This window comes from Pteropus medius, unplaced genomic scaffold (genome assembly GCF_902729225.1).
Source record: "Pteropus medius unplaced genomic scaffold, Ma_sr-lr_union100, whole genome shotgun sequence".
Taxonomy (NCBI): Eukaryota; Metazoa; Chordata; class Mammalia; order Chiroptera; family Pteropodidae; genus Pteropus; species Pteropus medius.
Window position 1 is genome coordinate 8,226,496 of NW_024351543.1, and position 12,379 is coordinate 8,238,874.

Below are 12,379 nucleotides of genomic sequence, written 5' to 3' on the forward strand. Positions count from 1 at the left end.
GGGAAGGGAAGGGAAGGGAAGGGAAGGGAAGGGAAGGGAAGGGAAGGGAGAACTTAAGGATGACTGAGGTGGCCTGGCTGCCTTCCTTCCCAAGGAGATGTGGGTCGTCACCTGTCAAGGTTTCAGCTCTGTCTTCATGGAGCTACTACAGTTCTAACCATAAGTGTAAATAGGCCCCTCCCAGGGGCTGCCTGTCAATATATAAATGGGGTCTTGTTCTATAAAAACTATTCATTCTACAGTCTCTGTTCAGTCAGGGAGCTTTGGAGTTTACTGTTGTAGTCTACTCTTGCTGGAATGTACCCATGTCCTTTATTCTTATGCTGTGACACTCAATAGCAAATATACCCTTCCATAGAGGCTAAGGAGGTTATCCCAGGGCACCAAGTAGACATTTCAAGAATTCCGTTTGGGGTTCAAGAAAACTGACACACTAAAGAATCAATTCTTCCTCGGGGGCTTGAAATAAAATACCCACCACTTAGAAAGCAAATGATTTTGGGGTCATTCATGAATAAAGTAATCATATACCCTAACCAATGAGTTCAAAGGAATAGTAACATAAAGTTTTGTTTTGGAAGGGGTATAGTTCAATAAATTGTGGCCAGTGATCTCTCAATTGTCTTGAGTAAGTACCCTAAAGAGAAATTTAGCTACTCTGCAGAGAGAAAAACTTCTTTTAGAAGCCAAGATTCTAGGCGTCCCAGTTTACTTTCCTAGAGCCACTTTCCATTATGATTCCCCAAACACACTAAGCCAAGTAGAAAGTATTTAGTACTAAGTTATAAGGGCTGATTTTGCATCATTTTATCAGAAGAAAACAAAGAAAAATTAACATCCAGTTTGAGCTTTCCTCGCCCCTCTCCACAGGCCTGATGTGGTCTAGCTGCCATCTGCTGTACAGGTGTCTGATCAGAAGCCATGCAATGGGCAAGGGCAGCACATGGGAAGGTATTTTAAACATGGTTCTGGAGAAATTCATTGTACTAATAAGCAACCCATTTTTGTTGGGGATCATGCAAAATGAAAGTGTATCAGAGACTAGTGGAGCACATAAAAAGCTGTGATCAGAATACCTGTAATAAATCCAGGCACTCAGAAAAATCAAGGTAATTTAAAATTTTTTTATGAGGCCAAAGGAATGACACAGCATGCCCCTCTGGCTATAGCTAAGGAGAGCAGTTCATTTGGAGAGCTACAAGCAGGATGAAAATGGGAAACAACCATTAATGGGCAGAATCCAGTCCACTGATACTCTGCAATGGAGAGGACTCGAAACTGCCTGGTCTCATGCTCCAGACCTTCTATAGTCTCCTCTCGTTCTGTCCTTCAGCTTTATTTTCCACTCTTCTCTGCTTCTACCTGTCTACTCACCCACCCTCCACACCAGGCCCTGAGTTCCTCCACTTTCCTCCCATCCCCATCATCCAAATCACAATCTACCATCAAAATTGGACTCACTCTTCTAGGACTAGCCAAGTCCCTTCTCGTCCAAGAAGACATTACAGACCATTTCAGCCTCCAGAGGTCTTGTTCCCCACTGAAGTTATAGAGATGATGAGCCAATCACTTGGCAAATAAACCCGTGCTGCCTGATTGATTGGAGTTGTGTTTTTTCTTGTCTTTGAATGTCTAGGTCTTATCTGAACAACCAGGTTCTTACAGAAAGGATCTGACGAAAGGATCTCACATAGTACCATGCAAAGTCAGCACCTTGCAAATACATCCCGATGTTCAATTTTAATTGCAGTATAATAATGAAATATGAGGTCAAGAAAATCAGTCTCTTAAGAGCAATCACCAAGTCTTGTTGTTCTTAGCTAAATCTGATGAATGAAGAAGAGACTAAAACTATGAGCTATCAAGAAAGGGCCAGGGGTGGAGATGGGAGAAGGGGATGGAGGAAGAAGAGATGGTAGCCTCAATGGTAGAAATCAAAGCAGGGCCAGCAAGGGCTATGGTGTATATTTTGGGGGAAAAACAGACAAAAGCAAAGTGGAAGGTGAAAAAAAAAAAAAAACAGAAACGGAGTCAAAGTGAAGGAGATTCAGGAGTCACTCTTCAAGAACAAAATGAGACCAAATAATTTGTCATCTAGCTTGTCCATCTAGGAAATAAGTGAGGCTCCTGCCAAGGCAGTTTTGACACACAGCTATTTTTCAGCAAAGAGACTAGTGGGGTGAAAAGAATAATTTTCATCTCTACTACATTTATATTGTTAACTTTGATGAGACAGAAAAGAACAAAATACTCAGAGCATTTCAAGATTCTGACTGGATTAAAAAGAATAGGCATATGCCCCTAAAAAAAAGGAGAGTCATCAGGGAGTGCTATAGACTACAAAAAGTTTATAAAGAATATAAATGGGAAATATAGTTACGAGTCTTTAAGAAGGTAGAAAATCTACATAAAAAAGATAGTACAAAAGAAATATGAGAAAAAAGGAGAATCACAACAGACATTCTTAAGGAATATAACAATTTAAAACCAATGTAAACAGACATGGGCTCAAAATATATGATGTCATCAATCCAACCCAATGTGAAAATAAAAGCGATTCGAAAAATCTGTCCCTGAAAAAAGGTAGTAGCAATAAAGATGACATGGAAGCATTTCATATGAATTCAAAATCACCCAAGAATGATGGTGCCCATGGCACCAGTATAGTTAGAGGTTATTAGGGCCACTCTTCTCTCTTAAATCCCATGGCCTGGGATCATTCTCCCTTCTGCTGCCACATTCTAGGTGGATTGCCTCCTGACCTTTTCTCTCTCTCAAATTGTCGGGAGTCTTAGATTATAGGACAGTGGTTTCATGGGGGTGTAGAGAGCAGAAACCGTACTACTGAGGGCAGCTGGGACCAGGGTGGTGGCAGTGGGGACAAATGAGAACTGTGTGGGAGATGGCATGGCAGGATTTGGTGACTAACTGGGGAAGGGAACAGAAGAGAGCACCACTCTTCATTCCACCCCACGCCCTAGATTCACTGTGCGGATGTGACTGCCCAGCACCACTCACCCCTCCATTAGAGAGAAAGCTCCCAGAGGGTAGGCACTATGTCTTTTTCTTGCTAAAGACATAGGCACTATGTCTTTCTTTCTGGCCTCTGTGACCAGCCCTCTGGATGTAGGTGAGTGTCAGGGCTGGCTTCAGGGAGCCTGTCCAGGTCTCAGACTAGGTCTGCATCACATTGCATAAGGTCATGAGTGGTCTTGTCATTAAGGCACTGTCCTCGTGGCGGATAGTGCATGTTTCGTGGCCCTGGTTACAAACTGGAAATCAGATGAAGAAGCTTTTCCTCTACTCTCCACGCAAGGATTTCCCACTGGATGTTAATACAGCAGTTCAAATATTACAAGGCTGCCACTTACTGGTGCCTACTCTTTGCCAGTGCTGCACTGATCCTTACACAACCCAAAGGGCAGCCATTAGCTCCAGCTTACAGAAAAGGAAATAAGACTCTGAAAGGTTAATTTCCCCAGTTAGAAATTAGTGGAGTTAAAATCGAAGACCATCTGACAACACCACCTTCTAAACTTGACCACTAGAGGCTCAAAATGTTCTACATATGAATTACTCTCTTAATTCCAGGACCTCTGCTCTTTCCAACTAAGAAGCATAGCACAGAGAGTTGGAGGGAAGGCAGGTGGGCTGCTAGATTCCCTTTGTAAGAGTTTGGGCCAGCCTGACACAGTCAACAACTTATTTATAGTAGAAGAGACCAGAGTGCATCCTTCCAGGCCAATGGTCTATGAGGTGGCCCCAAACCACACATTGGCTAAAACTGGCTTTTGATGCAGGATCAGAATATAGACAGGGCCATTCACATTTAAATAGGCCACAGCCTTTAGGCCATTCTATCCCCTAGGGTTAGAAGACACACAATATCTTAAATGGCCTGGGCCTGAGTCTCCCCAAATTAAAACCAAAGGGGATAGGTCAGGGTTGAGATCCTCAGCCTTTTCTCATTGTTTCCTGCCCCCTGCCCTGAGTACCATGACATAGTAAAATTTTTTCTGCTTAGTTAAGACATTAGATTTAACTTCCTCAATGACGGGACTTGAAAAAAGGGTTTCATATTACCTGGGTTTACATGCCTCCCTATACTCCCAGAGCTAGCTCAGGCTGTAGAGACCTCTGAATTCAAACCTTTTATTCTGCAGAATCAGAGGTCTAGAAGTTTCAAGTCATACATCTGATTAATAAAAGTCAAGATCAGAACCTTGGCCCTCTGACTCATAATTCCCTGTTTCCCTAGCTCCAAACAGAAAATCAGAAAAGGGGTGTTATAGACCGAATTGTAGTGTCCCCACTCAAATACATATGTTGAAGCCCTAAACCGCAGTATGACTGTATATGAAGACAGGGCCTGTGAGGAAGTGATAAAGGTTCAGTGATGTCATAAGGGTGGAATCCTAATCCAATAGGGTTGGTGCCCTTAAAAGAAGAGGAAGAGACACTTCTCTCTCTCTCCACCATGTAAGGACACAGCAAAAAGGTGGTTATCTGCAAGCCAAGAGAGCCTTCACCAGAAACCAAACACTGCTGGACCTTGATCTTGGGCTTCCAGGCTCCAGAACTGTGAAAGAATAAATTTCTGTTACTTAAGCCACACAGTCTATTATGGCAGCCCAAACCGACTAATACTAAAGTAATTTTTATTCGTGGGCCTTAGCTTAAAATTTGGGCATTGAAAAGTGTATAATTGGCCTAGATAAGGGCCATTCAGAGACTCTAATCAGGGCCCACTTTCCATCTGGAATGCCCCAGCCCACAGGCACTTGAAGATCATTAAAAGGAACAAGTCACTCAGTTTTGAAGAATTTAAGGAAACTATCCAAATTACGCATATTCTGTTCTGTGAAACAGCCCGTCTGTCCTTCCATGATGTAAGGAAAGAGGGCAAACACTGGCCCAAGTACACCTCACACCCTTCTGCAGCCTTCCCTGGCTGCCTTAATCCTCACATAGTGTCCCCTGAAAACCAGGTTGGGAGGACTATCTTCTGAGAGAGGTGAAAGAGAGTCTGACCCTCTGATTTCTAAGCCATTAGACAGGCCTAGAAGGTTTGAGGGAACCTTGTCATCCTTCCGAGGGTCTGAAAAAATGCCCATGTTTTTTCAGACATCAGGCCTTTAATCATCAACCAGTAGCCTGAACTGGGAATATCTTCACCAGTGAAGTAGCTTCAGCATGTGGGGGATATGCTCGCAGCAAAAGAGAGTTCTACTTACAGTCAAATGTTCTTCCTAGAAGTTAAAGTTAATAAGATTAATAGAATTCTTTTTAAGTACAAAAGAGAAAAAAGACAACTAATTAGTGTTTATATCCTATATATTCTTGAGTTTTACGAAAATTTTTTTTGTAATGAGCATGTATTACTTTATAATGGTAATAAATACTGTTCATTCATTCTCTAAATATTTCAGCATCTATCGTAAGCCAGGAGGTTTTCTGGATCCTGGAGATACAGCAGTAAACAGGATTAAGTCCCTCTCCTCCTAGAGCTTCCATTTAGTGGTGAGGGAAGGAGGAGAAAATAGGATGTAAGGCAGTGATGAATCCTAGAGGAAAAGATTCGGGTGGAGTGAGAAGATGGAGAGTCCTGGAGATGAGGTGGTCAGAAAGGGTTCTCTGAGGAGGAGGCATTTGAGCAGATACCTGAAGCAAGTGAGGGTCTGCATCAGGTGAAGGGCTGTGGAAAGAGCTCTTCCTTTAGATTGGAACAGCAGTGTGAAGGCCCCGAGGCCTTACTCTGGGAAGAGCAGAGCCAATGTGACCACAGTGGAGTGAGCAGGCAAAGGGTGGTAGGAGACGGTCTGGAGAGCCAGGCAGGGGCCGGACTGGGCAAGGCTTCGTATGGAGTCTGATCTCTGCCTCAGTGTGAAGGGAAGCCATAGGAAGAATGGAGCAGGAAAGTGAGGTGATGTGTGGTTTGACAAACACTGTCTCCTGGGACGCCTCCCTTGTTTGCAGGGACCACATTCCCCCATCAGAGTAAAAGGTCCTGAGTTTAGGAATAGGTGTACTTTCTCCTGTGAGTTCCTCTCCCAAAAGAGCAGGAGATGGAGCAGGAGCTGGAGCAGGAGCTGCAGGCCAGAGCCTCCCACCAAGGCTCTGGCCTCCTGGGACTCACCTTCTACTGTCAACTCCACTGTCACCTGGCGGGCACCACTACCATTGGTGGCTTCGCAGGTATACTTTCCTTTGTCTTCCTCATGGACAGAATGAATCACAAGGCTGAAACTCCCCCGGATACCACAATCCAGCCGGAAGCGGCCTCCACTGGTGATGGGTTGCCCATTTCTGTGCCACATCACTTGGGGCTCTGGGTATCCCCGGACCTTCAAGGAAAAGAAGAAAGGGTGAGAGCTTATATTTAAGGAGTATCTCCCATGTGCTAGGTACTGTTCTGAGTGTTTTACATACGTTAACTCATTTAATCCTCATAACAACCCTTGAAGCAGATGCTACTTTCATCTCCATTTCTGAGATGAGAAAATTGAGGCACAGAGAGTTTGGGTAGATTTCCTGAGGTCTTGAAGGTAGAATATGGCAGAGTCAGGCATCCTGGCTCTTGAGCCCACTACACAAATGACTCTAAGCCTAGTTGCATATTAGAATCACCTGGGGGAGCTTTAAAAAACACGAGTGCCCAGGCCATACCTTGGGCCAGGTAAATCAGAACCCCAGGGTGTGGACAGGGTCTAGACCAGTGTTTCCTCCTCTACCATGCAAATGAATATCTTGTTAAAACGTCCATTCTGCTTCTGTAAGTCTGGGGTTGGGCCTGAGATTCTGTAGTTTGGACAAGCTCTCAGATGATGCTGATGCTGCTGGTTCCCAGAACTCACCTGGAGTGGGAAGGTTCTAGACCTGAGCTGTCCAGTATGGCAGCCACTAGCCACACGTGGTGGAGGAGCACTTGAAATTTGGCTTATCCTGAGTGGCACTGTAAGTGTAAATTATAAAATGGATTTTGAAAATAGCATGAAAAAAGAATGTAAAATTTCTCAATAATTTAATAATATTGATTATGTATTGAAAAGATAGTATTTTTGACATGTTGGGTTAAATAAAGTATATTGTTAAAATTAATTTCACCTGTTTCTTTTTACTTTTTTAATGTGGCTACTAGAAAATTACAACTATGTGCCTTGTTTGGTGTTTCCGTTGGGCAATGTTGCTCTAGACTGCTCTTTCTCTAATAATAGTAAGTAGCTAACCTCTGTTGAGTGCTAGGTGTTAAGCACTTTTCCAAGTAATTGATGTATCTGAGCTTCATAGCGACTTGCTCAGAGAGATGTTTCCCAAAAGAAGAGGAAATGCAGAGAGAGAAATTCCAAGAAAAGCAAACACTTCGAGTTTCAAAGAAAAAGTTCCCCAAGGGCCCTCAAACTCCTGAAACTCAACAGGACCTTCAGAATGAACTTGTCTTTGGAGGAGCAGGGCTCAGACTGGTCCATCAATACACAGCCTGGGACCCAGAACAGGGGACTTTAGCACTGGAAATGAACAGAAGATGTCACAGGAACCTCTTGAGAAAGAAGTTGTTTGCATTATAAAACAGTGGTAGCAATAGCTTTTATCCATGTATACATTCTATAACAAGAGAGAATGGACACAGATGAAGCAAAACCAAAATTCGCTGGACGACCCCAAATTGCATTCACAATGAAAGCCTTCAATGACCTATAGCAATAATCCTTCTCTCAACTGCTCCCCCCCACCCCCACTCCAGTAAGGTCACAGAGGATGCTATATCAGCATGTGGGAGAAAGGGGGAGTGGAAGTGGCATATGTATGCACACCTGTGCATCCTAACATAGTTAATTCCATAAACAGCTAAGAAAGAAAGAACTGTGCCAAACTAAGCCATCATCCTTAGGCTGTGCTCACTTCCCTTCCCAGGTGTCCAGCCCCTACCTCATCCTTAGAAACTGTTTCTCAGTAGCCAGGATGCAGATATCTTCCTAGGAAAGGAAGCCTAGAATCACAGGGAAAATCCTCAAAGTAAACAATCTCCTTTGATTATTCTCCGTCACCCCTTCTGTGTCAGTTAATAAATCTCACAAGACTTGCCTCCCATCTTCACTAATTCGTAGTCGGATCTCAATGAAAAAGAAACAGCCCCTCCAAATCAATACTAACCATCTTATTTATAATTTCTGAAAATTAACAAAAATCCTTATCAAAATCTAAACTATACTTATGACAGAGATTTAGAACCTGTGAGGGAATGCTTAGATTCTGAAGTCACTTCCCCCAGAAGCAGACAATATCTAAAGTCATTGCAGCTTCGTCAAAACACACGTGTCCCGTCTTAGGTTGATGAGGACCACATTAGTGGTCAGATAAGGTCTCACATCTATTAAAATAAGCAAGTGGTAACAGTGGTTGTCTCTGGGTCTCTCTTTTCCTATTATTTTCTGATAGTTCTGCAAATAATACACCTGAGTTTTGTAAAACAGAAAAACAATTTAAATGAAAATGTGTTCTTTTTATATTAGTGTGTCTACATAATGAATGTATGGCACAAACATTCATTAACTTGTGGAGGCTTTCAAGGTACTTAACTCTAGCAATGGAAATAAAACGCTACACAAATCAATATCATGCATGTCTGAAGGTGACAGATGTTGTGTACCGATATAAAATCATGTCATCTTGTGGCACTATCTTGGCACAAAAGTTCATGCAAAGGAAAGCCAGATAACAATTACTCTGTTAAAGCATGATTCTTTTCTGTTAAAGCATATTTTCAGGAAACAACTAAGGAAAGAAACTCTTTCCTACAGAAGGAAACCCCTGGGGTATCTGGAAATATAGTGAATTTGTAAATCATCATTATTTTCTCTCAGGCAGGGCCAACCTAACTTCCAGGAGATGATCATGCAAGCCTCTGTGAGCTTCAGAGAAAGGGAGTGCAGAGCACTGTAACCAGGCACAGATAAATCATTAACTGCACAAAGGCATCCTTAGCATTCCATTAGCAAGTACTCTGGCCCCCTGCAGCAGTACCAACTCTGGTGGCCATCACACCCTGAGGCATCAATGATTAACTTGGGACACTGCAAGTGTTCCAGACCTCAGGGACACAAGTCCCTCTTTCTCTTTCAATTTTCCTCTCGTTTTTCTACACACACACACACACACACACACGCATATGTGCACGCACACACACCCCAAATTTACCTCCGAAGTGTCCTATTAAAATAAATATCCAGAGATTTTTAAATAAGTTTAAACGGACTCCACTCAGAAAGTTGCAGTTTGCAATTAGACTTTTGTATACCTTGCATCTGAAGCAAAGGCAGGAATTCCTGTGACCTTGCTGTTCCAAGGTCTGAATGATTTGCAGCTCGAGTTCTTATCCTCCCGATATGGGAAAAACTTGTTCAACCACTACTTAACATTACCTAAAATTTATTCGACTTCAAGTAAACCCATTTTTACTGCCTGCTCACTATCCTGGGCTCCTGGGCGGGGAAGGAAGAGAAACCTGGGTTCACATCCTTGGGATGCATAACAACAGCCCTGCCCTCCCTGGGTACCTTATCTGCCTTCATCATAGGCCTTCAGCCAAAAAGCCACAGCTAGGATTTTTATAGCATGGTCCAAGATCATATTAAAAACCCATTGATACTTTAGTTTTTAGAGGGCCAACACTTTTAGGGAGTGTTAAGGGTGGAATATTTTCAAGTGAGCCAACTAGCTAAGTCAGCTACAGGGAAGAAATATCTTTAGATACCAGAAGTTGTCCTACTTGCTTGTGTGTGGTTTAGGAAGTGTATTGTATAAGATATGGCGAATGTCTGCTTCTGTAATCCATTTACTTGTTAATTAAGGGTGTTGTTCTGGGTAAAGATATGCTAACGGCCAACTTCCACTTCTGTAATCTGCTTGCTTGTTCAGGAGACCACCAAGATATGGTCTTAAGCTTTATCAAGCTGCCTCCTCTGAAAGCTCGGGCTCATCTCCTCTAACCCTGTGTGGTAGAGTCAGTCGCCAGCCGGCTAATAAAGGCTCATAATTAATCTCAATTGGCTCCGTGGGTCTCAGAATCGTTCACACCATAACAGGAGGTGTCTCAGGTTGGCCTCTCCAGAAGCAGAACCTGAAATAGGGATTCAGGGAACCCTGTCCATGAACCTTTAGCCAATACAGCAGCTGAGAATAGGTGTACCCCCCTGGTGAAGGGGTTCTGGGTAGGGCACCAACAGCATCTGTGACAGTACACAAAGCCAATCATTATTAAGCCCAGAGAGCTGAGGAAAGAGGCCTGGAGAAGTTGGTGATTTGCCAGTGATCTCACATGGCAGATTAAAGGGCAAATCTGGGACCACAATATTGGTCTCCAAGTTGAGTGGCTGTCTCTCTGTGCTTCATTATAAACTCATGTTTTTGGCAAGACAAATACCATAGAACCCAAAGCATTGATAATTGTCTATCTCTAATACACCTTAAATCTTTTCTAGGTTAAAGCACTATCTATTCTCCACTTTGAGAAAAAGTCAAAAGGCTCACAAAAGACATGGCTGTGCCATAAGCAAGTATTGGGCTATTTTCTTAGAGTGACCGGACAGTACTATAGACTGAATGTTTGTGTTCTTCCCAAATTCATATGTTGAAACCCAGTGTGATGGTTATTAGGAGGTATTAGGATGAGACCTTCAGGAGGTGATTAGGACATCAGAGTAGAGCCTTCATGAATGGGATTAGTGCCCTTGTGAAAGGGAACCTAGAGAGCTCCCTCACCCCTTCGCTGTGTGAGAACACAGTGAGAAGACAGCCATCTATGAACAAGAAAGTGGGACCTTATCAGACTTCGAATCTACTAGTGCCTTGATTTTGGACTTCCCAGACTTCAGAACTGTGAGAAATAAATTTCTGTTGCTTAAGCGACCTAGTCTGTATTTCTGTTACAGATGAAATACCCAAGAGTCTAAGATAGACAGGATTGGTGCTATGCACGTGCCCAGGACACCCTTAGAAAGTCAGTGGGGTACAGAAAGGACAGTGTGAGAGCCGGGGCCTGAGTCCTGGGTCTGGTGTGACTTCCTGGACTCTTCAAGTTGTCATTCTTCTTTTCATTGAAGAGAAAACAGCTCTTGATATCTAAGGTCCCTCTCATCTCTGAAGTAATATGGTTCTAAACAGTGACCCATTTAGCTTCCACAGGAAGCATCTTTCCTCTGCCTCCAGTCTCCTCCAGGTCCAGCCCACAGCCTTAGTCCCCTCTAATCCTCCATATGGGAAAACCAAGTGACCACAAGGAGAAATGCTCATGAACGTGAATAGGCAGCCCTCACTTTTCACCATAATGAGTTTTTGGAAACAGCCCCAAAGAGGGTCATTCTAAAGACAATCATGTTTTTGCCACAGTAACCACGTTTAATTGGAGGTTGTGTTCTTGAACAAAAGCCCGGGTTCAAATAAATCAAGGGCATAACCGACAACTTGTCATAAAAATAAATATATAGTAACCATAACCCCTATAATAATTTAAAATAGTAAAACTGTGTTCCAGCGCTATAAAATGTCCTCAAAAACCTTTATGGCCTCAAAGGGCCTCTAAAAGGAATGGGGGCTCGTTCTGCATGTGTTGGTGAAGAGAAAGCTGGGAGGCAGGCAGGCAGCTGCTCCCTGCTGCATTCCATCTACCTGTCATACTTGAGGGACAGTTATTCAGAATCTGGTGCTGTCTTGAGATTTACTTAATGACTTAAAAGTGAAACATTCTTAAGGGCACTAAGTCTCTTGTATGAAGGGCTTTCAGTCAATCTAAGTTGCCTAGGTCAGGCTGCTGGAGCCTGAGCCCAGGGTTCTCCATCTCCATAACCCCTGCAAGACTCAGAGCAACACATCTGCCCTCTTCTTAGCTCAATGAACGGTAGAAAGGGGGTAGTTTTGCTGTTTTTGATGATCTCCTACAACATGTCTTTTGTTCCTCGGTAGGCCTGTCCCTGTATGCTCACTGCAAGCCCACACGGCTACAGTGCATAGCTAGGCAGGGGCTGCAACTGAGGCTCTGTCCACATCAGGGATGGAGGGAGACCAGAAGGAGAGAAAGCAGGACTGAGCTGAGGCCGCACAGCAGGACACTGGGGAGTTGGGAAGATACACAAAGTAAATGTCAGCAGTGAGCTGAAAATCCTTAGCGCCAGGCACAATAGAGTGAAGGGGTTGTCAATAAGTATTTATTTGAATCTTGTTGAGTGACTGAATCGATGCTGGGAAAGGCTGAGCCTGGAGGATGGGACATTAAGGAAACCTGTTAGCCATCTCCCCCAAACTGGACAAAGCTGATCCTGCAACATGACTGTCTATATGCTTATAACCGCCTCCCTGCCTGCCTATAGCACATTGCTCTGAACTC

At 43.4% G+C, this 12,379-nt stretch overlaps 1 protein-coding gene across 1 annotated transcript in view; it reads right to left on the reverse strand.

Annotated features, from left to right (window-relative positions):
- The window catches only part of MYLK (myosin light chain kinase), a 159,878-nt gene that overhangs the window by 115,766 nt on the left and 31,733 nt on the right, over positions 1–12,379 (reverse strand). The window contains 1 exon segment of the mRNA XM_039843215.1: positions 6,137–6,344. Within this exon segment, the coding sequence (XP_039699149.1) occupies positions 6,137–6,344 (208 nt within the window).